This window comes from Alligator mississippiensis, chromosome 1 (assembly GCF_030867095.1).
Source record: "Alligator mississippiensis isolate rAllMis1 chromosome 1, rAllMis1, whole genome shotgun sequence".
In the NCBI taxonomy this organism is placed as follows: Eukaryota; Metazoa; Chordata; order Crocodylia; family Alligatoridae; genus Alligator; species Alligator mississippiensis.
In genome coordinates, this window is record NC_081824.1 from 345,215,350 (window position 1) to 345,242,758 (window position 27,409).

Here is a 27,409-nt window from a genome sequence, read left to right on the forward strand (position 1 = left end):
TGAGGGAAATGTAGATCTTTTTTTCCTTAGGTTACATTATGGAGATTGCTGGATCAAAAAGTTTATGAACAAGGCAGCAAAATATTTTCATCAGGCAAATTATTTGAAGGAGAGAGAAGCTTTACTGCTATAGGATGGCATGTGTACCTTAAGACCTAATAATGCAACAGGAACATTCATTTTTTAATTTAGTTTTAGGAGAGAGAGTAGCTAACATTCCACCCTACTTCCCAGGAAATATCCTGTAGATACAATACCAGGGGAAATGGTTTGATTTAGAAGTTGACTGGGCAATAAGAGAGAATTTCTGCAGTGCTTGGACTTGTATATAAATTGATCTGCTAGGACACTTCTTACTCCATGTGGAAGCTTACCCTACAGATAGAAATTACACCAAACTCCTTGTGGCTTTGCTTTATTATTATTATTTTTTTTTTGTAAACTGTGTGTATGAAACAATCAACCTTATCTTGAAAACAGGCTGTGATAGCCAAATTAGCTGTAATTAGCTAAACTGAGGTCCTGGAATGGAGAAAGTTTGAAAAAATATAATGTGAATGGTATTTAGAGAATGAATACTTTCTTCATAAGTAGAAGAAAGGTATGTCCACATATGTCTATATCCAAATCTGATATGTGTATGTATGTACTGGAAGATCTATGGGTTTGTCTAGTTTTTTTGGTCATAATGGAAGGTAAATCCCTCTCGTCATCTGATAATTGCCCTGTAAGGTAGTGATAGTGTTAGACATCTTTTAGTGTGTGTTTGTGTGTATAGCGTGTACAGACGCACATAAGCAATATATGCATGTAACATTAGTATGTGTACGCATATATAGCATTTTATATGCCTGCTGTAGACACAGCTTATGTATGTAAACTTGGAATTTTACATTCTATGTATACTGTATATCTATTCAACTTGCTGCATGTAGCATGAGTTACTATGCTGAAAAGAAGGGAACTATACTGATTTAAAACTGGCATGAGATAAAAAAGATAAAAACTACCAAAGAAAAAAAGAAAAAGGATTCCAGTTTGTTTTGTATAAGGAAAGCTATAGCTTGTCCTTGCTAAGTGAACACGTGTGATAGTTAATAATTTACAGGCAGTAGAGCAGCTTTTTCCTCTGTCCATGTCTCAGGGTGGTTTCTATTGATGCCCTGGGTTTTTCTCACTGCTTGTGTGCCCAAATAATAGAATATTGAACCTGAAAACTCTTTTGCGTGCATGTAAACTTATCATAGAATTCTGTGGCAGCACATGCAACTTGGGTGCACAGTTGTGTGTGCCAATTCCACCCCCCCCCCCAAAAAAAAAACAACAAACCCACAACAACAACAATAGTGTGAAATGTTGACTTTAGCTGTGCCTCCGCTGCAGTCAGAAAGTATGACTGGAAACATTGGTAGCATTAGGGCTGTGCAAAATTTCACCAGCTGTTTCATTTCAATGCTGTTTTGACTGGTTTTGATCTCAAAACAGAGAAATTGAAACAAAATGAAGGGCTTTGAAACAGCCTTGAAACAAAACAAGGGCAGTTGAAACATTCTGAAAGTTTTGAAACATTTTGAGTTTTGAAGCTCAAGCTGGGCTTGCCTGCAGGGAAACAAAGTACGAGGGAGGGGAAAGAGGAGCGAAGAGGTGGGGAAGGGGTCAGGGGAAGGACTGCTCTGATATTTGACAGGGGTAGCTAGCCAGTGACTGTGATCCTTCCCTGAGGTCCCTTCCAATCCCAGTGCTCTGGGGGAGGGATGGAAAAACAGCATAAAAGGCAGCATTGTTTGAATTGGCCTGCTTTCTGCCTTGGGGTCTGACAGTTACTGAGCTGTCTTCCAGCAGCTCAGGAGCTTTAGACAATGAAGGCTACTACTACCATTGATTTGAATGATTTCCTACTAGCAAGTGGGATTACAGAATACCTTTTGCTTTCTTCTAGACCCTTTTATTTTCTTACTAGATTCATTGATTTATTCTTTTCAATTTTATAATTATATTGGATATTACACTAGAATTTATATAGGAAGGGAGATACATTTATATTTTATTTCTATACATTTATACCTTGCATCATATACATACATACCTGTAACAGGGGACCTTCTCTGGGCTCATCTACCAATTGCCCCGCCTACCTGTTCTGGGCCAACTGCCCACCTCCCCTCCTGCCACACCTTTGTTGTTATCCAATTATCTTAATTAGGTTGGGAGGCTGCCCATTTTCTTGCCCTGATGCCAGGGGGTGCTATCTGGCTCTGTATCTCCCCTGCACCACAGCCCATGCCTCGCAGATGGCATCCACCGGCTCCACTCTAGCTCCCAGAATCCTCCCAATCAGACCCCCCCCCCCAATCTAGGTTCCTCTCCTCAGGCAGCCTACTCCACCTTCATTCAGGGCTGCCTAGCTTCTTGATCTGTTCCCCCTTATGGGTGTGGTCCCCCCAGGACCTTTAACTACACTGGCCTGGCCTCACCTCCAGGCGAGTCAGAATCCCAGGCCTTCAGCTCTGGGCGTCCCTTGTGGTGGGCCCCTGGCCCTTTGACCCTTCTGGTCCTGGACCCAGCATTGACCAGTCAGGAGATTTCAAATCAAGCTTGTGAGTCTATAGCCCTCTCTCTCTTGGGTCCACCTTCCTGACCCTTCTATGGGGTGACCCAGCTGGTTGTGGGAGCTAGGGTTATTAAGGTGCCCCAACGTTCCTTTCACCAGGGTGATAACTGGCCTGGCATTTCCTGGGGGCTCCCATGCCATTGAGAGCTCCACCAGGCCACCCACTTCTGGCACGTGCAGTTTTAGGTCATGCCCAGGACCAGGAGCCTCCTAGCCATCCCCTAGAGCTCCTCCCTTACCTCCAGGATGATACGTAAAGCCTTGCAGCCAGGCAATGTTACTGCCTAGCCTGCCAGTAGGGAACTGATCTATTTATATAGGCAGCCAGGGATCTCAAATGGCTGCCGTAATCAAGCAACTGCTGGCTGCTTGGCTCAGATCTTAAAGTGGCAGGCACCAACAATGCCCTGCCACAATACCTTATAGCATTTATATAGGAAGGGAGATATTTTTCTACTTTGTGGCAAAAACATACACACCTTATGGAATTTATATAGGAACGCAGATACATTTATACTTTGCAGCACAGTTTCATAGTAGCTAGGGTCAGGAGGGACCTGAACAGATCATCTAGCCTGACCCCCTGCCACAGGCAGGAATGAATGCTGGGTTCACAAGACCCCAGACAGGTGATTATCCAACCTTCTCTTGAATTTGCCCAAGGTAGGGGTGAGGACCACTTCCCTGGGAAGTTGGTTCCAGATTTTGGCTACCCTAACTATAAAAAATTGCCTTCTGATCTCTAACCTAAACCTATTCTCTATCAGCTTATTACCATTGCTCCTTGTCACCCCAGGTGGTGCTGGGGAGAAAAAGGCTTTACCTATTTGCTGTTGATCTCCCCTGATGAGTTTGTAGGCAGCCACCAGGTCCCCCCTCAGCCTCTTCTTGCTGAGGGTGAACAGGTTCAGGTCCTTCAGTCTCTCCTTGCAGGGCCTGTCCTGCTGACCTCTCACCAAGCAGGTGGCCCTCCTCTGAACCCTCTCCAGGCTGGCCACATCCCTTTTGAAGTGTGGTGCCCAGTCCTGGACGCAGTACTCTAACTGCAGTCTGACCAAAGTCGCATAGAGGGGGAGTATCACCTCTCTGGACCGGCTTGAGATGCACCTTTGGATGCATGACAAGATATGGCTGGCCTTGCTGGCTGCGGTCTGGCATCGGCAGCTCATGTTCATCTTGGAGTCAATAATGACTCTAAGATCCCTTTCCACCTCTGTGCTTTCAAGAAGGGAACTCCCCAGCCTGTATATATGCTGTGGATTCCTTCTTCCAGGATGCAGCATCCTGCATTTATCTACATTGAACCCCATCCTATTCTCGTCTGCCCACTTTTGCATATAGATACATACCTTATAGAATTTATATAGGACTGCAGATAGATTTATATATTTATATAAAAACAAGACACTATGAAACATACCATGGAGCATGGTGGAAAGGCAGCTGACATGAGTTTATTTACCTACTACCTAGGAGGCTGATGAAGTGAAGTTCATAGGCCCAGCTTTGAAAAGTGGTTTGTAAATTCCCTTTCAGTATCAGGCCTGAGAGACTGGAGACAAAGTGGGTTTTTTTGTGAGAAATGTGCCCCCACAGGTAGTTGGGTATTGTTGTCTTTGATAGATTCTGGTGTGCAATTTGTAGGGGTACTGGAGATTGTTGGTAGGTTTTGTGTTTTGGTCTGTAGGAAGATGTCTTCTGGTGATGAGCTTAGCAAGGTTTGGTGCTTGTTTGAATTTACAAACCACTTTTCACAACCGGGCCTATGAACTTCATTTCATCAGCTACCTTGGTACAGAAACTCATGGACTCAATATAGACATTGGATTTATGACACACTACAACCTGCCGGACATCTGACTCCCCAGGTACCTCTCCACTTTTATCTGTGCTGCTACGTCCCCCTTTCCTCCCTCACGCCAGCCTGTCCCTCCCTCCTTGATGCCTCCATTTCCATTTTCACTGAATGGCTTTCTTGCCTGCATTGCATGCCAGCCTCTGGCTTCTTTACTATTCTTTCCATCCACGAACAGCAGACCAACTGCAGGTTCTTCTTCAGTCAGACAAAGGGTTTTTCAACCCGAAAGATTGCTAAGATATATTTCTGTAACTATTCAGTTTGTCTGCTAAAACATACCAGATTAGACTGACTCAAAGGAAAGGACCTTGTCTGTCAGTGCCATGTCCTTAGACCAACACTCCTAACACCTGACTGGAAGGAAGCAGGGCCCTGGGCACATCTAAGCCCCAGATCTGGGACTGGCAGGGAGAGTTCTGTGGCAGCTCCTGGAGAAGAAGCTGCTGCAGAGAGGAAAGAAAGGCTCCATCACAGTTTGGCTGCCTAAGATGCTGCTGGTGCTACTGTGCTGATGCTCACTAAATTATTATTTTACCTGTTGTCATTTAAAGTTGTGTTATGAGCTGAGGCTGTAGGGGAGGAGGAGCCCTCATTGGGGCACACTACTGTGTCATGTAGATGCCCCAGCGTCTGTGAGAGCACGCCTTAACACACACACAGTGTCACCCATGTCATGAGTTTTGCTTGTCAGTAGCCTGAGGTGCAATTTCCCAGAAATCCCTGCACCTATCTCCTGGTGCTGGTATGCTTTATGGCCTCAGCAGGGCCTAGCATGCCTGCAGTTTTCACCCTGCTGTGCCTTAACACACACGAGATGCAGTTTTGCTTTCAAGATTTGAGGTGCAGTTTCCCAGAAACCCCTGCACTTATCTCCTTGAAACTTGGCAGGCTTCATGGCCTCAGAAGGGGCTACCATCCCTGAAAATGTCATCTGAATCAGGCAAGAAATGACAAAATTATAGGCAGTTTTGTGCTTCCCCATTATAGCCTATGGGCAAAATGTCAAAACAACAAAACAGTTTTGACGAAACAAAACGAACAGTGGTTTCAAAACAAAACGAGAGTTGAAATGAAACACTGTCCCATTGAAATGTTGAAACAGAAGTTGAAATATGGTGCTGTTACGCACAGCCGTAGTAAGCATATCCCAGTTTTTAATCTATCTCTTCTGGGTAACCACAACAGTGAAGAGCATGGGCTTCAATGTCAGCTATGCAAAACAGTCAGAGACTAGGTATATGCTTACCAAAGTGTCTAAAGCTGGTGCTGCGTTGTCTTCACTGATAATCTCATCCAAAATCACTAGATTAAAACTAATTTACACATATGTGCCAACACCACTTTTGACTGCAGTGCAAACAAAGCCTTTGACTTTCCAGTATTAGATTCCAGTGGGGGTGGGGGGAGGTTGTTTCACAAAGCACTTTGGGGACTGTAGTATTCTGTGGCCTGTCTCATGCTTTTCAAGAAGTGAAAAGAATGTGGCACAGCTGATCTGCATATAACAGCCAGAACCTATCATTCCACAAGTCGCATGCCATGGCAGGGGTAATGTTGGGTTTGATAGACTAGCATAAAGCTAAACATGGTTTGTATTCTCCTCACTTTATTTATAGAGTACAATGTTTGCCATGTTGCAAGCAGAATCAGCAGTTCAGTAACAATCAACACTAGCTGGGCTGAAAAACCAATGGCTTAATTCAGTTCTAGGTTGAAGTCTGCATTTAAGGAATGGGGGGAAATGACACGAGTCTGTGTTTCCTCAAGCTAACCTATGAGGGTTTTTTTGGGGGGGGGGGGAGGGGAGGGGGCAGGGTCTGGGGATTAGTGTGAAGTGCCAGAGCAGTGTTATTAAATGCATCCTATAATGTAAGCTGTTGGCACCAATGTGGGTTTGATGAGTCTTGGTTCTCTTGTATCTTACGTTCTCCAAGGTGTGATACCAACTGGTGTTGTATCTGGAGTCAGTGTAGGATCTTTAAATGGAAATATGCATGTCTACCTATTTGTCTAGCATCCTTGAAAACAGAGTGTTACCTTATGCTAATATTCCACTCACCAGGTGAATGTTCTGGCTTTCATCTCAAATTTTTGAGCCAGCAAAATTTTTATTTTTTGATGGTGGGGGAGAAGAGTATTCTTCTTGGACCAGTCCAGTCCTTGCTTAGAAGGAAACTAGAGCCAACATGGATGTGGCTCCAGACTTTGATCAGAATTGTAAGAAAGACCATTTACCCTGTGGCATTTCTCAAGTGTTGATAAATAGGTTCTAGCTCATACTCAATTCTGGCCCCAAGATTATATATCAGTCCATTGGATTGTAGCATGTTACATTTTGAAGTTTTCTGTTCTGAGCATTTTGTTTTATCTTAGAGCTCAGTTTTGTTGTGTTTTTCAGTTAATGTGATGACTTGTTAGGGGCTTAGAATCTGAAGGAGGACGGATTCCTTAACAAGTCATCACATTAACTGAAAAATACAACAAAACTGATCTGGGAATCCTTTCTCCTTCAGATCTACAGGGCCATTTATACCATAGCTTAGAGGTGAAGGCATCTTTCTGTTTACTGTGGGTGCTCTAAAGCTAGCTAGATATAAGAGTGATATGACAAGAGCAGTTAACACTGAATATTATTATTTTTTAAAACTAACTGTGTTATATACTTGATCTTCTTACCTGCAGGTTTCAGGATGCTGTTTCCCATTTTTCTCATTCCCATTTCTTGTGGACAAAGACGCCTGCGCTCTTGCTTGCAATCTCTTTTTGCACAATGGATGCATCTGCGTTTAGAATCCAACCTGTGAAAAGCATAGGTAAAGGCAAATCTTGGGTCAGAACTTTAGCTAGCTTGATAATGTGGTTGACCAGTGCTAATGTGAAACAATTTCTCTGGTTTATGTAGAGCAATGCCAGGACCACACGGTATATTTCAAACACTACTTTGTACTAAGAGGAGAAGCTGTGATTCTGAAATGCTCTTCCTTGAGTCATGGGTCTTTGGCCTTTTCTGACCTGTCTCTCAATCTGACATGGCATAAAAATGATTCACAACCCATGATCTCAGGAGAAGATAAAGAACAGAGAATTCAGGCAAAAGGTGATACTCTTTGGTTCTTACCAGCATCACTAGAGGACACAGGAGTATATGTCTGCACTCGAAGGTAGGTTTGTAAATTAAACAAATTTTCTATGTCTAAGGATGAAGGGCACTTAAAATACGAATGTCTGAGGGTTAAAGCTCATTCACTTGTGCTAAGTGTTCTCTGAGTGTCTCAAAGTTATGCTACTTCAGGATAAGGTTGATGCTGGGCCATACTGCCTAGCTCATGTTAGGGTCACCTCAGTCTACTCCATGGAGATAAAACAAGCAATTTGCAGTCTTCCAGAATCCCAGAATGCACTGCTCCCAGCCCAGATAGAGCAAGGATAGCACCCAGGTGACCTGGCTTCTAGTCACACCCCTGCTCACCAGCTTTCTCATAGCAAGTCAGAGCAAGCAAGAAATGAAATTAGCCCTTAACATGTGACCACTCCCAGCAGGTGCATTGACAAGTGCAGTTAGAACATAGTAATAAACTCCAGTGCAGTTTGCAATGGAGTTGATTTCTCCTGAGTGCAGTATTTACACATGCACCCGAAACTGCAGCACATTGAGCTGGATCAGAGCAGCCCTGGGCTGGTGGGGAGCCTGGGGGATTAGTCTGCCAACTCAGGGGTGCTCCAGCCTGGCTCAATGTGCTGCGGAGGGGCTGGCTGGGTGTTATAGTGCGGGGTTAGCTGTCAGGCAGCCCCTGTACAGTAGCACTCTCAGTCAGCCCCAGTCACCATCTACATGTGTATTTTGGTGCATGTAACTACTCTGTTATAGGATAGTACTTGTCCCGGACAGTAGTGAAGTTAATTAATTTACTGGGCACTAATATAGGTGCCCATGTAGGCAGTGATGCTTTACTGAGGAGCTAATTAGTCAGCTCCACAGTAAAGCACACATGTAGATGCACCCAGCATGTTTTAATTTTAACACTGCTTAGCCTTCCACAGATTTTTTTATAGTTTAAGTGTAACATGTAAGTATACCCTAAAAGATATTATTGGCTTAGATAGTAAAAAGCTTACTGAAACCACTGAAGGGTTTTCTTTGACTTTGCTGGGCTTTGTATCATGTACCACCCTGTAAATCTTTGCATTCATCAACCTGTAATGAAGTTTAGCAAGTAGATATACACATTCTGGGACAGTTCAGGAAGTTTAAAGCACTGTTAAATGTTTGGTGGCTTATAAATGATTTGATGCATGAAAACCTGGCAAACTATTGACAAGCTGTACACATTTTTGCTCTGAACTAGTATATGAACGGGTCTTTCTTCTAAAGTACCTTTAAGTCAGCAAAGGGGATAGAAGAGTGTTTAAAACATTGCTAGCTCTGTAGAAACCTGCAGAATTCTAGAAAATGTTAGCTTTTGATTGCTATCTTGAAGGGAAATGCATAGTAACTATATAAACAAATATTGGTTTTTGTATTTGATTGCACAAGGAAGCTATTAAGATAGCTTTGAAAGTATTTCTCCTGTTTCTTCCTGCACTGTTTTACATTACAAATTTTAGGTCTTAACCTCTTTAATTTTCCTGGAAGACCTAGAGGCAGAATGCTAGAGTTGCATCAAGATAGGCTGAACCCTTGACCTGTGACTTTCTCAACTATCAGTGAAGACTAAGGGACACTGGTCACACTTTGGGGCTTTATAAATTTCAGAGCAGTTTTCAGGTTCAAAGGAGGAACCAGAATCTGGCAGACTTGAAGGACTGGAAAGAAAGAGAAGGACTGTTACATCAGAGTAGACTGAAATTTAAATCTTCCTAAAAATACTTTGTCTGGCACTTTCTCCGTTGCTCAGACTTTCGATACAAAACAGGAAAGTGAAACTTGCTATTTCTTCTATTTACAATGTAAAACAAACGTTTGAAGCTGTCTTTGTAAAGGGACAGAACAGTATGACTTAGAGCAGTGAATCCAAAGCTTTTTGGACCAACAGACTAGTATTAATCCTGTTTTCTTACAGAGCACCATACACTCTTATTATCAAACTTTTAATTGGAAAGGGGAGGCAGATCATTGAACTGCGGTTTACTTATGAAGGCTTTGCAGCCCACCAGTGTTACCTGGACCACATTTTGGAAGCCACTGGTTAGAGGCTAGATCACTGGGCTTGAACTTGGAAGATCTTAATTCTCTCCTGGCTCTGCCAGGTCCAAGGTTGTTTCCACTTTCTGTGCCTCAGTTTCCCCTTGTAAAATATAGATAATGACACTGACATAGCACTTTGAGATCTCCTGAGGAAAAGTGATATGTAATTGCTATATGTATTATTATTATTATTATGTATTAAAGAGTAGGGAACCATGAAGAGGCAGACATACTTTTTTCTTGCAAACCTTTCCCTATAAGGAAACAGACATATTTTTTAGTAGACTGTAAAATGAGGATATAGGCAAACGATTGCAAATCTTTGCTGCCACCAGTACTGGTTAGCAGTTATTTTGGAATAGTATATTGCAACACTACAATGATATTATAGCAATTACATATGCCAAGTAGGCACCAGCAGAGGATTAAAAGAACCTAGGCATTGCAAAATCTCAATAGTGCAAACACATAGGTATCAACTTGTTATCAACAGGTCTACCTCACTGCATAGGTGCAGCTGAATATTTGCATCTCTCAAAGGTGAACTTACAGAGTTTGTGCTTTTAAGGAAGCTGTTACCAGATGGTTTGTGCTGAAGATTGTATAGCAGTAATTGAATAAAACTGCTTTGTTTTATTATCTGGATTGGAAAGCAAATGCTACCTTGCAATTGTTGCAGAGAATATGAACTTGGAAACTAGAATAACCCTGCTGGTAGCGTGGACAGAAAGAATCCTAATTTGTTCTCCTAGTCAGAACTGGAAAGCCTTGCTTTTGAAAATACACAAACAAAAGGCTCATTGGGTCAAAGGGAAAGGGTGAGGCTAAATATTCTCAACATTTTAGAAGCAGGTAACGTGTCACTATCTATGGTTTATAAAGTACTAGCTACATTTGTCACCATACATACCAGTATGCCTATGAATAGTATAATAATGATAGTAACCATCTTTTAAATAAATGCTCTGACTTAGAATTTGCTTAGATGGCCACAGACAGATCCCAATATTTAGTCTTTAAATTAATATCTAGTTGATTTAAATGAGTTGATTTAAATGAGCTCATAGCTGCTTCTTTGAACCATGCCTCACACAAGGAAAAGAGGTTCTTGTTAATAGTGAAAACTAGCCTCAATGAATTCAGTGAACACAATATTCAAAGGAAAGTTTCAGACATTAAATCTAAAGAACCAGCAACAAGCTCAGAGTCTGCTAAAAGCAATACTGGTCCAAGATCCCTGCCCATAACCTGGTACAGGCAGTCCTCGATTTACAACATTTTGAGTTACAACATTTTGCAGTTACAACATTTATAAATTGACACCCTATTTCAACTTTCTGACATCAGTTTTGACTTTACAATGCTTAATTCGATGCAATGCCATGCTAGTGAACACATTCACTGTGTCACCTCTCTCCCTGGAGAACATCTGTCCAAGCTTCCTTGGATGCTTTCTTTAAGAAAGCAGACAAGACTCCAGAAAAACCTGCAGCCAAGACTCCTGAGAAGACTCCAGCCACGAACCCTTCAAAAAGTCCAACCAAGAGCCCTTCAAAAAGTCCAGCAGTCATCTCAAAGATGTCCTTCCAAATCAATGTGATTGCTAATTACAATATAAATACATTAATGTAGCTATATTACTCATCTATAATTGATTGAGTACAAAGTTATGGATTATTTTTGGTGAAAATAGGGTATCAGGCATTGGTTCAGGAACCAATCCTCCATTTATAACATTGTTTCCTATGGGGAAATCAGTTCTGAGTTACAACATTTGGAATTAAAACGTGGTTTTCAGGAACCAATTGTGTCATAAGTCTGCGGACTGCCTGTGTTTACTTGGCCTTGACTTACTGGGACTAAGTCAAGAAGAAACAGAGGTACAGAGAAGTTAATTGACTTATTTAGTGGCACAGAGTAGTAGACAATATAACTGAGTAGTCCTGACTATTGGTTCTCTGCTCTAACCACCGGCAATGCCCCCTTGTCCTGATTTTGAAGTGTGACCTTAATCTCTCAGTGGTGAGAAAGACAACATGCTCAGACTACTCCCGTAGGTACTGTGCCACCCAACACAGAGCATGTCTACACTTTCTCCACACCACACTGGGGAGTGCTGAAGGGAATCATGTCACACCCTACAATGATGTAGCAGCTCATAGTGCAGTATCAGACAGACACCTATTTGAAGACCTCTCTCTTGGCTTATTGGCATGTGTCCAATGCCATACCAAGGATGGCTACATTTCTGTCCTTGTGGGACTTGTGTGTAGAGCAGGCATGCCACATTGCCCTGCTGCCTAGTGCAGTCCTTTGACAGAGTAAACATGCCTGAGTTTCCACACCCGGTGAAAAGAGCAAGTCTGTAAATGCGAAGTTTGGGCTTGAATTTCTTTGTTTTTTTAGGAACAGGAATAAGACTTTTATCTGCATTTAAGCAGAGATGTTTCTAATATTAGCACAGAGCAGTTATTGACTGAATAATCATGGAAACTAAAGTGCCAACTCAGACCTTGAGAGGTTTCCTTCAGGTCAGTGTTCAGTCCTATCAGCAGAAGGGGAGGTTGGTGTGTACTGCTCCTACAGTAGTTCTGTAGCTAACTGGAGGATTTCAGTTTCTAGGATGGTTTACCAAGTACCTTCCACATGCATTACATTTACTCATGATTATTTTTAAAAGTATTATTGATTTTCACTTTCTGTTCTATGGGGTCCACAGTTGTCTACATCTCTGTCATCTGCTTGCAGGAATTCCTCTTATTGTGCCAAGGTGTCCATTCATTTAACAGTTGTTGAGAAAACTGCTGCTCATGCTATTTCCTACATGCAAAAGCTCTTCACTTTTACTTCTGGGAAACTTGTTTGCCCTGATTTGGAGGATTTCATAGACAAGAAAGCAGACCTAGAGCTGAAGTGGTACAAGGTAAAGAATGTTAATTTCTTTTTTTGAAGGACAAGAATCTCTTCCGAAGCCTTTTGCGATGTTCACATATGTTATGCTGGGTGTCTTAATGAAATAAGTATTTCTCCCTAGCAGTATTTTTTTTTAACTTCATGATATTACATGTCCTTTCTTTACAAGCTTTTTCTTTTTCTTTGACTGAGGATGTCAAACCTCCTTGCCTGGCTGAATAGATCTGAGATATGACAATGTGACTGACACTTATCTCTTATTTCCTTGTCCCAGGAAAGAAATTAAACTCTTTGATCCCAGTAGGGAACAATACAAAACTGACAGGGAAATAGAACCATTTAAAAAAAAATAATACAAACATTTCCCACCTCTGCTCAACAGGTTTCCAAGCAGAGGGAGTATCATGGGAAAAGACATGCAAATAAGAGAAATTAGATGGAAGTAAAAGTGTTAGGTCATCATTTATCATTAAAGTAGTCATTTTAAAAAACTATGAGGGGGCATAGAGGTATGCTTCGATAACCTCTCTCCACTTCTAGGATTCTTTTTTATCCCAAATCTCTTATTGAAGTTTTATGACTTGCAAGGGGGAAGACGTGAGTCCAACAATTAATATTTCTTTGTAAAATGTATGTTCATAACTACTTATTTCTGGATTCAAGACATGAGGTATGACAACTATTAGGAGAGCATCGCAGTTTGTGTCAGAAGCAGCCGTTGAACTGTTGGTAGTACTTTCATGAGGCTTGTGAGATGGAAACAACGTTTTATTTACAGCAACTTGGGATGTGTCAGAGCTTGCCTACCTCAGGCTTTCTCTCTCTTTGTCTTATCTATGTTTCAGTGAAATACTGTCTTTTATGCCAGAATTTCCTGGAGTAGTCTTGCTAACTGCATGTTGGACTTGTGCAAAACACATTATTTACTTTCCAAACTTTTGTTTCATGTTTCACAATTTGATACCAACCATCACTTAATTCAGAACTCTAGTATAGAGAGCTTGGAACTCTGCAGTAACTAGTTGTATACAAATAAAGAGAACTGGTAACCAGGTTTGTTTTTATCAGGTACTGACTATGTTATGGTTGAGACCATGCTAGCAAATATTACTTGCCTGATTGTAATGTGATTACCAGGCTGTGGGCTAATTTACTTAGGTAAAATTCAGTTTTACAATGTGATTAATAATGTCTTTATCATAAGAACAGCCCCTGACTCTACTGGAAAGAATATGCTTCCTGATAGCAAATTTTCAGTTAGAATTAGGAATAATGGCTGAGAAACATGTTACATATATTATGAGACTGGGTAGGATAAATGATTACTACAAGGGGAATTAAAGAAGGATGGGCTCTATCTTAAAAACGCGTGTGTTGTTAGAAAAGCTGTATATAAAAGCAGAAAAACCTCATATGTATGACCAGAGATCCTGGTTTTCTCTGATTAAAAAAAATCCCTAATTTAAAAAAAAACAAACCCAGATCCACATTTTTTCATGATTTAAATTAAACATCTATATAGTGTTTCATTCAATCATGGTTTTATATGTGTGTGTGTGTGTATGTATATATAGTGGCGTTTCATTTTAATCGCAAAAAAATGTGGATTTGGGGTTACTTTTTTAAAACCGAAAATTGAGGATTTTTTTTCCAATCAGCGAAAACCAGGATCCCTGCTTATGACTCAAAGCATTTCAGAGTTTATGGGTTTATCCTGTCTGAAGGATAGTTATTTGGATGTAAATCTTTCTATTTTCCAGGCACTAAAGAAAAGTTGCTCAGATATCCATCATAAACGAGATACTAAAACTTAGATAAGAGCATATAAGTGATTTTCCCTGGAGGTTACAGAGAGCATCAAGTCCCAAGTTTCTTCATATACAGGCCTGTTTTAACCAAGGCACCTCTTTTTTTGTGGTTGTTTCCCTAGGATTCTGTGCCTTTGGGTGAAGACAATAAAAAATACATAAGACTGAAAGAAACAACCTCTCTCATCATCAGTTCTGTGTTACCAGAAGATTCTGGCTATTACACCTGCAAAATGTCTTTTACATATGAAGGCACACAGTATCCAGTCACCAGAACTATACAGCTACAGACTGTTGGTAAATATTCATTGCTTAAGACACTACTCTGTTTACCAGAATCTCTCGGCAAAATTTCATAGACATTAGGGCTGGAAGGGACCTCGGAAGATCATCGAGTCCAGCCCCCAAATGGTCTTTGTCAATGAAATCCACAAGAGGGAATTTATGATTATCTCTGTGCTGTTGCTGGTTAGCTGTCAGAAAAAGTAGGATACCAGAACAGCTTGCATCTTTCTTGCTTTCAATAATGGTCTAAAATAGTTTTCACAGAACACTGTGGCCACAGCTCAGCTCAGCTCTTTGTTTGGTGAACAGATGAGCCAGCAATAGGATTTAGCAGTGTACTTGTGGGAGGTGAAACAGTGCTTTTGTAAGTGCTTGGAGTTATTAAACTGAATAATTTGTCATAGGAGTCACTGAAAATGACTTCAGGGAGTTTAGAAAATATAATCTTTAATTAAACTAATAGGGTATGGAAAGAAAAGCTATTCATTTCACTTTCTCATTAGAAATATGATACAGATTCCCTTGTCTGCTGCACTAATAAACAAACCTGGCAGTCATTTTTTTAATACTATGGCAGTACACAACACAAACGCAAGAGGGCAGGCATGTTATATTTTAGTCTACGATTATGTAGGACTGAGAAGGTTGAAAATGATGTTCAGAATTTCCCAATTCCAAGAAACTTGGACTTGTATTTATCTGCATGTATATTGGCTCTACTGCAACTGCAAAAGGAATAGATCTTTCAGATCTTCCTCACTTGAAGTTCTCTTCTGCTTGCAGTTTTTAATGTCATCACTCAGGATTGCAGTGTGACCTGGGTAATCTGTAAAGAAACAAATCTTTAATCTGAGCCTTCCTATTGAATATCCTGCTATTGTGTGCACAACACAGATGCAGTCCGTACCACACAGAAGCACAAAGTTAGAATAGAAGTGATGGGTGGGATAGTGATTGCAAAAGAAAACCTGCATTAAAGAGAATGTGCTTTGTGGCTGCTAGATTACTGACATAACACCTAACAGCAGGTGTGAAGTTGGAGAGGGTCTCCTAAGAGTCTTAGTTGTGTGCCTGAGGTTCACTTTCAATGTGTCTGCTCAAAACTTATTGCTGAGAGTGCTCTTGTGGGTTTGAGCACTGCCGTGCAAGGATTTCTAGCTTTACTTCTCGGTAGAGAGGACTATGTCTTATGCTTAACCTTGTAAATATTCTTCCTCTGTTGCACATGTCTACCTTTATCATTCTATTGTGCATTATGTGATGATGATGAAGCTTTCATGATCAAGGCCTGAATCTATGCATGTCTAACAAGTTCCCCTATTTAAGTCCATTAGCTTGAAATTGTAATTCCTCTCATTATAACTGGTATCATCAAAAGCTTTACTAGAGTGAGAAAGGTGCTATACAAAATGGAAAATTTCCATTTGTAGGTCTTGTACAATTATTTTGTTGTGTACTGCATTAACCTTGCCTTTGGTCTTCTCAATTCTGATCAGAAACAGAGAAGAGAAACACCCCCGTGATTGTATACCCGGATCAGAAGACTACATTAGCTGTTCCTGGTAAGGCCAAAATCAAGAAAGTATGGGGGGAGTCTCAGTTAGTGTAAACTGTTATAGCTCTGCCAACTGTGATTTGCATGGGCTGAGGATCTGAGCTAGGGGTGGTTTTTATTCATTAACTTTTGTTAATTTGCAGGTTCCGTCAATTGGACAGATACTGAAGCAAAATGACATTGTATGCTAATGGCTAGTAAAGCAACAAAGGCATTTAACTATCTTTAGAGGGTTGTTGGTTGTAGCTGTATTGGTCTAAGGACATAGACAGACAAGGTTCTTTGGGCAAATGTGGTATCTTTCAGTAGACCAACTAAATAATTGGAAAAATTATTCTTTGCAAGCTTTTGGGTACAAACTAGGGCTGTGCAAAGCTTTGGGTGGTGATTTGATTCAGCCTGAATCTGTGGCTGAATCTCCGAATCCAAATTGAATCAGGGGGGACCATTTTAAAGGTCCGAATCGATTCAAAGCTCTCTGAATCTTCAGCAAAGATTTGGAGTGTTTTGCTGATTTGGACAGTCCCCGGTGGCTGCAGCAGGGAGCTGTGGCTGACTCTGAACTGGTAAGTACTAGGGGCAGGGGCTGGGGAGCTGGGTGTGGGGGGGCCCCTGCCAGCCCCCCTGACCTCCCCCTGCTCCCCCAGTCACCCCATGGCTGCCCCCACCTGCCCCAGCTCCCGGTACTTTAAAAACCCCGGTGCTCACCGAGCGCTGCCAGGCGGAGGACGATACCTGCTGTCCCCCACTGCCCCATGTTGTGTGGGGGGCTCTGTATGAGCCCCCTGACCGCCCCCTCACTCCCCCAGGCCCCCATGGGTGCCCCACCTGGACCAGCTCTGGCCTTTTAAGAAACCCCCCTCCTGGGACTCACCGCTCCTGCAGCAGCCTCAGGGTTTTGGGGGTTCATGCAGATACCCCCATGTGGCACGGAGCAGCGGGGATTGTCCCCCGCTGGCAGGAGTGGTGAGTTCCGGGGTTTTTTCAGGTTTTTTTTCCTTAAAAGGCCAGAGCTGGCTCGGGTGGGGCAGCCATGGAGGGGCTGGGGCAGCAGCCGAATCTCTGAATCAGATTTGGCCGAGTTGAATAGGGACAGTGATTCAAATCACCAAATCAAATCACTGTCCCCTGAATTGGCCGAATCTGAATCCAAAGCAAGTACTAGCTGCTTCACACGGGTCTAGAACACACACCCTTCTTCAGACACTGTAATACAACTGTAGACTCCCCCTCTGCCTGAAGAAGTGTGTTTGTACCTGAAAGCTTGCAAAGAACATTTTTTCCAACTATTTAGTTGGTCTAATAAAAAATATCACATTTACCCAAAGAACCTTTGTCTCACTATCTTTAGAGCTCTGGCTTATTCAACATTTTTTTCTTATCTTTCCTAACTTCCCCCACTCTGTATTATTTAGGGAGGATCTGGGCTATTTCATACCCTTGAAAAATGGTTTTCTTGATTTTTGGAACAATTTTATTTGTTTTAAGTGTTTGACTTGTAGCTTCTCAGACACTCTGTAATTAATGATCAGGGTATCTTGATGTGGTCTCAACATCATTACATTGTACATTATTATATGATGTGAAGCTTATGTTCCAAATCTCCAACCCCCCAAAAATCTAAAATATATTTAACTACAGACTTTTTTTTACTGTATTAACTATTCATTTATGCTCCAAAAACTTGACTTTTAATTGTCCTTTCCCTTTTATGACATCAGAGCCTAAGTGAACAAAATGAGTAACATGTGTAAGGCACACCAGTTTTTGTAACTAACAACTCCTATGGGAGTGATGTTGGCTAGCATCACATCCAGCCATTTCTGACTTCCTGGACAGTGACCCACTGTACCCATTTATAGCAGAGTCATCACCCATCAAGACAGGGCTTGAATTTGTGCATCTGGAGCTATTGCAAGTCAACATAACCCCTTTGCCACTACACCCCAACACTGCATTAATGCAAACCAGAATTCTCCACTTACCTACCTCACAGTTAGTTTCATGTAAACTTTGCACTTTAATTCAAGTGTGTTATCTGACCACATATTTTCAATATGAAGTAGTTGCATCCTGGTGAAGGTTCATCATCCTAACTCAGGACTAAAGTGGTTTATTGCAAAATTCCTGATATTTTCATTGTGCCTTTACCTATTTTTGGATGCTCCTCTTGTATTCACTGTCATTTTAAACAGGATTGCCTCCAACAGATAGCACATCTGGGAATGATGTTACACAGCTTGTGAATCAGGTGGCTCTTAAACTAAATTATTCCTTTGACGCACAGTAATTGCAATGTCTCAGAAAGATTTGGGCCATTGGAATGTAGACTTGTCTCCTGAGGAATGGGGCTAGAGCAAATGTTACTAACTGACGTATGAAAAAACAGATATTTGCTTAGTGTCTAAATAATAGGGACAGCTGCCAAAATGTTTGGTCTTGCTGCCAAGAAGCAGAGATGGACTAATTGGACAGAGCTTCTCTATGCAGCTATGAAAAGAGGAAGCTATGATCAACATGTGTGGGGTATTACCTCTTACTGAAATTAGTGGTCTTCAGTGTGGGAAATGGTATTGCTTAATACAGCAGTTGGCAACCAATGGCCCACAGGCTGGATCCAGTTTATGGAGCTGTGGCTTTGGCAGCATTTGGCTGTGGGGGTCATCCGTCTAGGGCTCTGGCAGTGGCGTTGCTCTGCCTAAGCGTTGCGCTGCTGTTTGCCATGTCATGCATCAGCTAAGCTGTGTGGGTAAGCAGAAACAGCAGGTAGGTCCTAATGCCTGCTGTCCTCTGACCTAAGCTGGTTCATTCTGTCGTGCCCCCCCCCCACTAGCGGCTGAATATATCCAGTAGCATAAAAATGGATGGGTGAGCAGGCCTAAGCCCTGGGCACTGTCTAATGAGGAGGTGTGGGGAACAAGTCATCCTCCCATCCCCCAGTCTGTCCTCTCTGGCACTTTCCAATTTGAGCCACAGCAGCAAGCAGAGGTGGTGGGTATAGGACATTATGGGCAATATAGTTCTGTAGAGCGGTAGCAGCTGAAGTTTGCTACTGCTATGGGGGAGATGTCAGCCCATTTTTTGCCACCAAAATGGAGAGGCCTGCTCGTTTTGTGCCTTGTTAACATGGGTGTCTGTAACAAAGAAATGAGATGACATCTGCCATTAGCAGCAGTGACCTTGCTGCTACTCCTGTATTCTGCCCACTGCTGGAGCCTCTGCTGAAGGTACAGGAGGGAATGAGAGAGCACAGTTCTGGCCAGTTACACCTCTAAATATATCTGTGTAATTTCTTTTTCTTTTCTCCTAAAAACAGGCTATAAGATGATTATCCCATGTAAAGTATTTATTGGATTAAGCAGAGACTCTTATACTATTGTGAGATGGCTTGCCAATGACACGAACATTGACACGATGTACAAAGATGACCGAGTTACAGTGGGGGAGCATCAGTGAGTATTGATGAGCTGTCATGCTGTTTGCTTGAGGGTGGGAGGTTGTTCGGAAATGTCATAGGCACATTCTGTGCTATGGAATATCAGGGGGTGAAGAAGGAAATGAACAGTTCTGTTTCTGGATGTGATTCTAAATTTTATTTAATTTGATCCTTTAAGTCCAGATCCTAAAAAACACATGCAAGTGAGCAGTCTCATGCTAATGGGTTGGTCCATTAATTCCTATGGGAATACTCACTTATGAATAACTTTATACATCTACAAGTGACTGGGGGCACGATCCAGAATGGAAAACTAGGTGTGCCTAGTTGGGTCTTAATTGAAATTTTGAAGCTAAAGTCCTCAAACCTGACCCAGAATACCTCTGCTGAAGCACCCACAAGTTCCTTAGGCTCCTAAATTAATTCAGCACCTATATTTTGGATTGTAAAGTTCCCTGAGGCTTCTGTACAAACTTCTAAACTCTGCTTTGTGCCCTTAAGGGTGATCTGTTATGTATGCCCAAAGGAAGCTTAATGTACACCAATATTGAGTTCAACACAGAGCACTGCAACCACAATCACTTTCAATAAAAAAGCTATTGCGACTCATCCTTTTACATAATAGCCTGGTGATTAAGGCACAAGAGACCTAAGCTCCAGGCCTGAGGGGATTCAAATTCACTATAAAGTGCTCTAACTTGAGGCTTTAGAATAGGCTGGGAGGAGGGGAGCATCCTTGAGTCCTGTTGAAGCTGAGCTACAGGGAGTAAGATCAGGGAGCTGTTGACAGGGAGTAAGAAATGGAGGCTGGAAACCGTGTAATAGTCTTTTCCATAGGGCTGTCAGATTGGACCCAAACCTGACCTCTGACTATTAAACCGGTGCCAACTCAAATGAGTAACCTCAAGTTAGATATGGAAGAAGGTAAGCAAATGTATAATTTTTATTCCAGGGAAATTGTAGAAAATGGTGAAAACTTCATCGAGGTGCCTTTGATTTTTGATCCAGTCAGAGAAGTGGATTTCTACACAGACTTTAAGTGTTTAGCCCAGAACAGTGTCGGGTACCAAGTGCTGCCAACGCGAGTCAAAGAAGAAGGTATTGATTTTGATTGCACATAAAGCTGGAGAAAAAATAAAAAACTATAATTTGTCACTTTCCATGAAATGAAAGTCAAACATATCTTAATAATGAGAGCTGTGCGTGAACTATTGTTGAGCAAATAACGGCTGCTTCATTTAATTGCATACTCACTGCTGAGTATGGTATTGTGGGGCACCTCATACACAAAGGACACTGTCTGTAGTTGTCTTAGTAATAACATTCAACACAAGTTAGGGTCTGCATGGGGCTGAGTCTCTTTGGGAACACATTTTATATAGAATGGTTGAAAACCTGGCCTCACTGACTTCAGTGAGGTCAGGATTTCAACCAGTGCCTCAAGTGAAGTAGAATAAGGAGGCTATGAATATGACAGATTTCTTGTTTGTCACACACAGACTCCCGATGAAATAATGACTGGTTTGAATTATAATGGATTAAGTTATTATGGGTTGTCTGGAAACAAGTCTTATGGTCAAATGGACTGAGAAATGTCTATGAAAATATTATGGCGTAACACAAATTGTTTCTTTGTGTGATGTTGATGATTAAGTCCTGTTCATATGGAATTAGAAAGGCACAGTAACATTTAAAGTCTTAATTAAAAGACACAATTCATTCATTTTTTGGTTTTACTGTTTCTGACTTTTTGATATGCTGCTCACATTTTCTATGAGTTATTAGGTTATGTAAGAATTACTAATGAGAAGAAAATCCTTTAATAGATGTAGACTATTCTCAGAGGCATAATGACTTGGCTGAGGGATCTGGGGTAGCTGCCACACACAGGAGCAATGGCACTTCCAAGTGTTGCCACTGTTTCTGCCAGTGCTATGATTTTGTCCTGTGGCAGCAGCGGTGGTCACCCACCCTAGTTACCAATTATTCTACCAGTTTGTTTCTTGTGTAAAAGACAAATGGTATAATCCAAATGATCTGTGATTCGGGTACTCTTGGAAATTAGGTTGATTTTAGTGAAAAAGTTATATTTCAGTCAGTTTTGCTTTGATCACTGTAACTTAAAGGGATTGCCAGTATAAGAAAACTGCCTAGAACAGCAATTCCATACTAGCTTCTCACATGAGCACTCTTAGGCTGCATATACACATTCACATAATCTGGAAGAATTCTTCCAGGTTTGTTCTCCTGGTAGAGAAATTTATCCAGGGCCACATGTACAGACATACAAGGCATTTTTATACATGCCCTGGGAGGTGGAGGAGGGGCACTTCAATTAATGAGCCGTGCTAATTAAAAGCCTCAGAAAATTGCATGTATCAGCATCCCCCACACTGAAAAATGGCGGTGGGACACTTTGAACTAAAGCTCATCGAACAAGCTTCGGTTCAAAGTGCCCTGACACCATTTTTCGGCACGGGGATGCTGATACATGTGAGTCTGCTGGAGCACATTTATTTCTGTGCTCCAGCAGACTCAATTAATCAAGTCTGCTCCTATGCATTGGATTTCCAGTGCATCGGAGCTGGCTCCCTGCACATGTATAGGAGTCCTCAAATAGTGAGGCCCTGAAAAGAGGAGATCTTGAAGTGCAGACATTGTGCAGCCAGATGAGTCCTGTGCACACATCTCAGTATGCTCTGTAGAGTTCCTTAGTATTCCTGGTGACAGATGACAGTAGTGCATAGGGCAGTCCTGATTGGCTGAACCAGACTCCCTATGGTCAGCCTGGGTTTCCGTGCAGTACAATGTGGGGATTGGGAAGGAGGTGTGTTGTACTCTTTGCTGGAGCTGTGGAGTCCAGCGAGTGACATACAGTCTCTCTGGAGAGGAGAGGAACTATGTTCTTTTTTGAGAGAAGCACAGCATGTACAGATATTCACGCTCCCAGGAGAAACACTTCTGGGAGAGCAAATATCTGTATACTGCAAATATCTGCAAATATCCTGGGAGTGATTTAACCCTGGTTGCTACCCAAGTTATTTGCTCTTGGAGTTGCCATTTTTACTCTGAGAGAAAAAGCCTGAGCATCTGTATACTCCTGGTTTCCTTTGGGAGTGGCTCTCCCAGGAGAAACTGAATGTCCGTACAAGGTCTTTTTCTACACTGAGTCCCTTTGTGAGGTTTAACATAGTCTACACTGGAACTAAATTAAACTAACCCACACAAAGGCATTCTTAGTGTGAACTGAGGGTGTCCATCCAGGGATCTAGTGTAATAGATACTGCACTTTGAATTCACACCCTCATTCATTTCACAGGAGTTTCTCCTCATGGACAAACCCTAAAATTCTGATCCTTCAGCCTTCACACCATGTGAGTCTTTCTAACCCATTTGATTAGGCTCATTACTATCAAAGGGCCCATTCAGTGAGCAGGGTGTAGGATCAGATACTCATTTTCTGGGGCTTTTTTGACTTTACAAAATTATGCTGTTTAATATATAGATATTAAATAAATAAATAAATATATGTGTGTGTGTGTGTATATATAGATATATATATTTCTCTCTTTCTCTCTCTTTTTACAGCAATCAGTTTCTCCTGGTACATAGCAATGATTCCAGTAGCACTGGCCTGCCTGCTTGTAGGGGGTTTATTAATTCACAAATGCTGGATACAGAGAGCTGATAAAGGATATATGATTGCCAAACCATAATGAGGACAGCCTGCTTCAGGTGCCAACCTTCAATAGAAAAGATTTCATCCTGTCTATATGTTAAATATAATGCAGAGAGAACTTTTTAGGCAAGCTGGATTGCGCTTCAAGGAAAATGTACATTAGTTATTTTTTTATTTGTATCTTCTGTGATTGTGCGTTGTATATAGATGAAGATGAATTGCAAAAAAACACTTATTAGTAACAATTGGAAGGTAACTTCTGGGATTTTTGTAGCATAAAAGAATATCTCTCCACACACACACTCTACTGTATACATAGTTTGTCTTTTAGTTATATGATCAAATGGGGCAAAGAGGCCTCTGACTAGTGTAAATACTATAATCTTAACACAACAAAAATGTTATTTGAGTAAGCTTGTTCCCAGAAGGATAATTCCACTTAGGGCAAAGGTACTGCGTACTGTAGCTCTATTTTACCTCAGACTAAAAGGAGCCAGAACCCTACAAAAACAAACTATCTCAGTGTTTGCTATTTGGATTATTTCTCACTTAAAATTTGCTTTCTGAGAAAAAAACAGAATCAGTAAAGTAGGTGCTGCATCATGGAGCATTCTATGTAGTCTGCCAAAGCATCAGAGCAAGAGACGCCTACTGTAGCATGCTATAAAAAGATTTTGGAGTATGTTATATTAGTTTGGAATTATAAATAAATTTATCTTAAATCATTTGACTAATCTTTGCTTTATTTCTGGAAGTGATGTGACCACCTTGCAGTAATAACACTATAATCTTGTTTTATAATTTATTTTATGTACCATTCTTTCACATTTTGGATCTGATTCTCTTCTCTGATGTCTAAAATTAATGATGTTAGACCAGTATGAAACCACTGAATTATACAAAAGGAAAACGTCCCAGGTACAAATCACAGCCCAGTTAGATGAATTAGGTTAATCTAACTTTGCCCCATTCCTGAAACAGGTCAGAATTGAACAACAGACTTGGAAAAATATGAAATCTCTTTCACTGGCAAGATATCAGAAATTAAAATGAATAGAACATTTTAATTATTCTGTCTTTCAGGAAATACTAATTGCTTGAAAGGCAACGGATAGAAGAACAGCTATACGATGTACAATAGATGTTATCTGCATGTATTCTATTTACCTGAATCCTAGGTGACTGAATTTAAGATGAGCACTCCATAATTAGATTCTAGATGTGAAAAATGTATAAAGTTGCTATAGTTTGCCATGTCGAGAATCTCTAGTTAGATTAAAGTATAAATTAAAAGTAGGAACTGATTGTTGCGGGAAGGAATCTGGAGAAAGCATAAGTTTTAGCTACATGTGCCAAGAATGAAGAATGACCCTTTTTTATCAGTAGCTCTGGTCCATGTTTAGAAAACAAATATGGCTAATAATAACATTCTTAAAAGAGTCCAATTATATGACTCCTTTCCCCTGTACTTTTACAACAGTAATTAGGAGGCTGATAACGCATCCAACCGAATAGCATGGTTGGACTTGACTGAAAAGCAGAAAAAATAATACCATGGAATATAGAATACCACTGCTGTGGAATAGATTATTTAATAGATTCTACTTCAGGTTAGGGGAAGAAAAGCAAGATATAAAAGCAGGATACAAGGATACAATTGATGTTATATAATCCAAAACATTTTGTGTCAAATGAAAGTTGTAAGGAAACAAAGGGAATTTATCTTACTCTTGGGAAGTAAGATTTGCATGTGCTAATGTTAAGATACTAATGGTATAAAGCAGGGGAGGGCAGAATATGGCCCGTGGACTGGATCCACCCCACCAGGCCATTCTATCCGGCCATGGGGCCCCTCTAAAATGTAGACAATTGTTACCTGCTAGTGGCTGCCTGTCTAAAAGCCGATGAGGCGCTGGTGGCATGAGTTGCTGGCTGCAGCAGCAAGCAACTCGGGCTCTGGTTGTGATGCAACCAATCCAAGACCAATCTGATCTGCTCCGCCCTGCTCTACCACCACCCCCACCCCCCGAAGTATCTGGAGAGGCTTCTGCCCTGGTGACCCTGTGGCTGTTCCCCAGCCCACCTTTGTCTGAGAGTTGAAATTCAGATAAGAATGGGCAGGGGAGTAGGGTATAGCTGGGATTCTGGCTTTGTGCCTCCACGTGCCACTCCTGGCTAGAGTGCTAGGAGCACCACGTGGAGGCACAGAGTTGGCCCAGCCTGATGGGCAGGACTTTGCTGTGTAGGTATGGTGGGGGGTGTGGGAGTGTGCATGGGTGTGTGTGGGTTATGTTGGGGGTGTGGGATTGTGTGTTGGGGCTGAGGTAGGGTGAGGGGTTATGGTAAGGAGTGGGAATGTATGTGGCGGCTGTGGGAAGGTGTGGGTATGTCTTGGGAATATAGTGGGAGGTGGGGAGCCAGCTCTGCCCATCCTGTCCCAGCTGCAGTGGGCAGTTCCCAGCTACAAGACCAGGACCCAAATAGCACAGCACTGGGCCAACCCAGCTCATCCTGGCATAACATGGTTCCACGTGCAAGGCCAGGACCCACACGGTGCAGCATGAAGCCAGCCCATCCCATCCCTTCCATGCCATGCAGAGCGGGTCCCGACTATGTGGCCAGGAACCATGCATCGCAGTTGGGACAGGCCAGGCTGGGCTGGCTCTGTGCTATGCCATGTAGGTCCTGGCCTTTCAGCCAGAACTGTGTTGGGCCAACCCGGTCATCCTGGCACTGTGCCAAGCCAGACCTGGACAGGTTGGACAAGTGGGCAGAAAACAACAGAATGCAGTTTAACAAGGAGAAATGCAAAGTGCTGCACCTAGGGAGGAAAAATGTCCAGCACACCTACTGCCTAGGGAATGACCTGCTGGGTGGCATGGAAGTGGAAAGGGATCTTGGAGTCCTAGTGGACTCCAAGATGAACATGAGTCGGCAGTGTGATGAAGCCATCAGAAAAGCCAACGGCACTTTATCGTGCATCAGCAGATGCATGACGAATAGATCCAAAGGGGTGATACTTCCCCTCTATCGGGCGCTGGTCAGACCGCAGTTGGAGTACTGTGTGCAATTCTGTGCACCGCACTTCAAGAGGGATGCGGATAACCTGGAGAGAGTCCAGAGAAGGGCCACTCGTATGGTTAAGGGCTTGCAGACCAAGCCCTGTGAGGAGAGACTGGGGCACCTGGACCTCTTCAGCCTCTGCAAGAGAAGGTTGAGAGGCGACCTTGTGGCTGCCTATAAGTTCATCACGGGGGCACAGAAGGGAATTGGTGAGGTTTTATTCACCAAGGCGCCCCCAGGGGTTACAAGAAATAATGGCCACAAGCTAGCAGAGAGCAGATTTAGATTGGACATTAGGAAGAACTTCACAGTTCGAGCGGCCAAGATCTGGAATGGGCTCCCAAGGGAGGTGGTGCTCTCCCCTACCCTGGGGGTCTTCAAGAGGAGGTTAGATGAGTATCTAGCTGGGGTCATCTAGACCCAGCACTCTTTCCTGCCTATGCAGGGGGTCGGACTCGATGATCTGTTGAGGTCCCTTCTGACCCTAACATCTATGAATCTATATGGGTCCCAGCCTTGCAGCTGGGAACTGCATGCTGCAGCGGGACAAGTCCCAGTAAAACATCTCACGTAGACGCACCCTCTGAGGACTTTGGAGAATCTTCTTTCCTCATTCCTCCTGTCCTTTGAAAAAATAATTACATTACTATACACAGGAAGGAGTATAATACCAAGAACACAAGGGTCACTAAAACCAACAAAACAAATCCCAAAGATGAATAACACACCAATTATAAAAATAAAACAGAAGGGTAAACTTTATCAGGCCTAGAAAAATTGAATGCGGGAAGGAAGTGGTGAAGTTTAACTAATGATACTGCCTTTACCCTGACTCTAGAGCTGCTGGGAATAAGGTCAGATGGTTTTAAGTAGCCATCTGAATTCTTGTTTGCTTTGGTAATGCCCCCTAGAGCCTGAACCACAGCTTCTGGAGGGTGAGAAGTGAGGTTACTTCTATGCATTTTTCAATTAGAGGTTAACACAGAAATAATTTCAATGCACTTGGAGAGGAAAAA

General features: G+C 42.1%; 1 protein-coding gene across 3 annotated transcripts in view; it reads left to right on the top strand.

Annotated features, from left to right (window-relative positions):
* Positions 1 to 24,055, top strand: part of IL1R2 (interleukin 1 receptor type 2) — a 41,864-nt gene extending 17,809 nt beyond the window's left edge. For all 3 annotated transcript variants that reach the window (XM_059721010.1, XM_059721011.1, XM_006269718.3), the window contains 8 exons: positions 7,152 to 7,282; positions 7,372 to 7,630; positions 12,403 to 12,577; positions 14,498 to 14,672; positions 16,157 to 16,222; positions 19,532 to 19,667; positions 20,604 to 20,749; positions 23,240 to 24,055. In XM_059721010.1, coding sequence (XP_059576993.1) covers positions 7,152 to 7,282; positions 7,372 to 7,630; positions 12,403 to 12,577; positions 14,498 to 14,672; positions 16,157 to 16,222; positions 19,532 to 19,667; positions 20,604 to 20,749; positions 23,240 to 23,367 — 1,216 coding nt within the window. In that variant the 3' untranslated portion in view covers positions 23,368 to 24,055. The remainder of the gene's footprint in view (positions 1 to 7,151; positions 7,283 to 7,371; positions 7,631 to 12,402; positions 12,578 to 14,497; positions 14,673 to 16,156; positions 16,223 to 19,531; positions 19,668 to 20,603; positions 20,750 to 23,239) is intronic.
* The last annotated feature ends 3,354 nt before the right edge of the window (positions 24,056 to 27,409 follow it).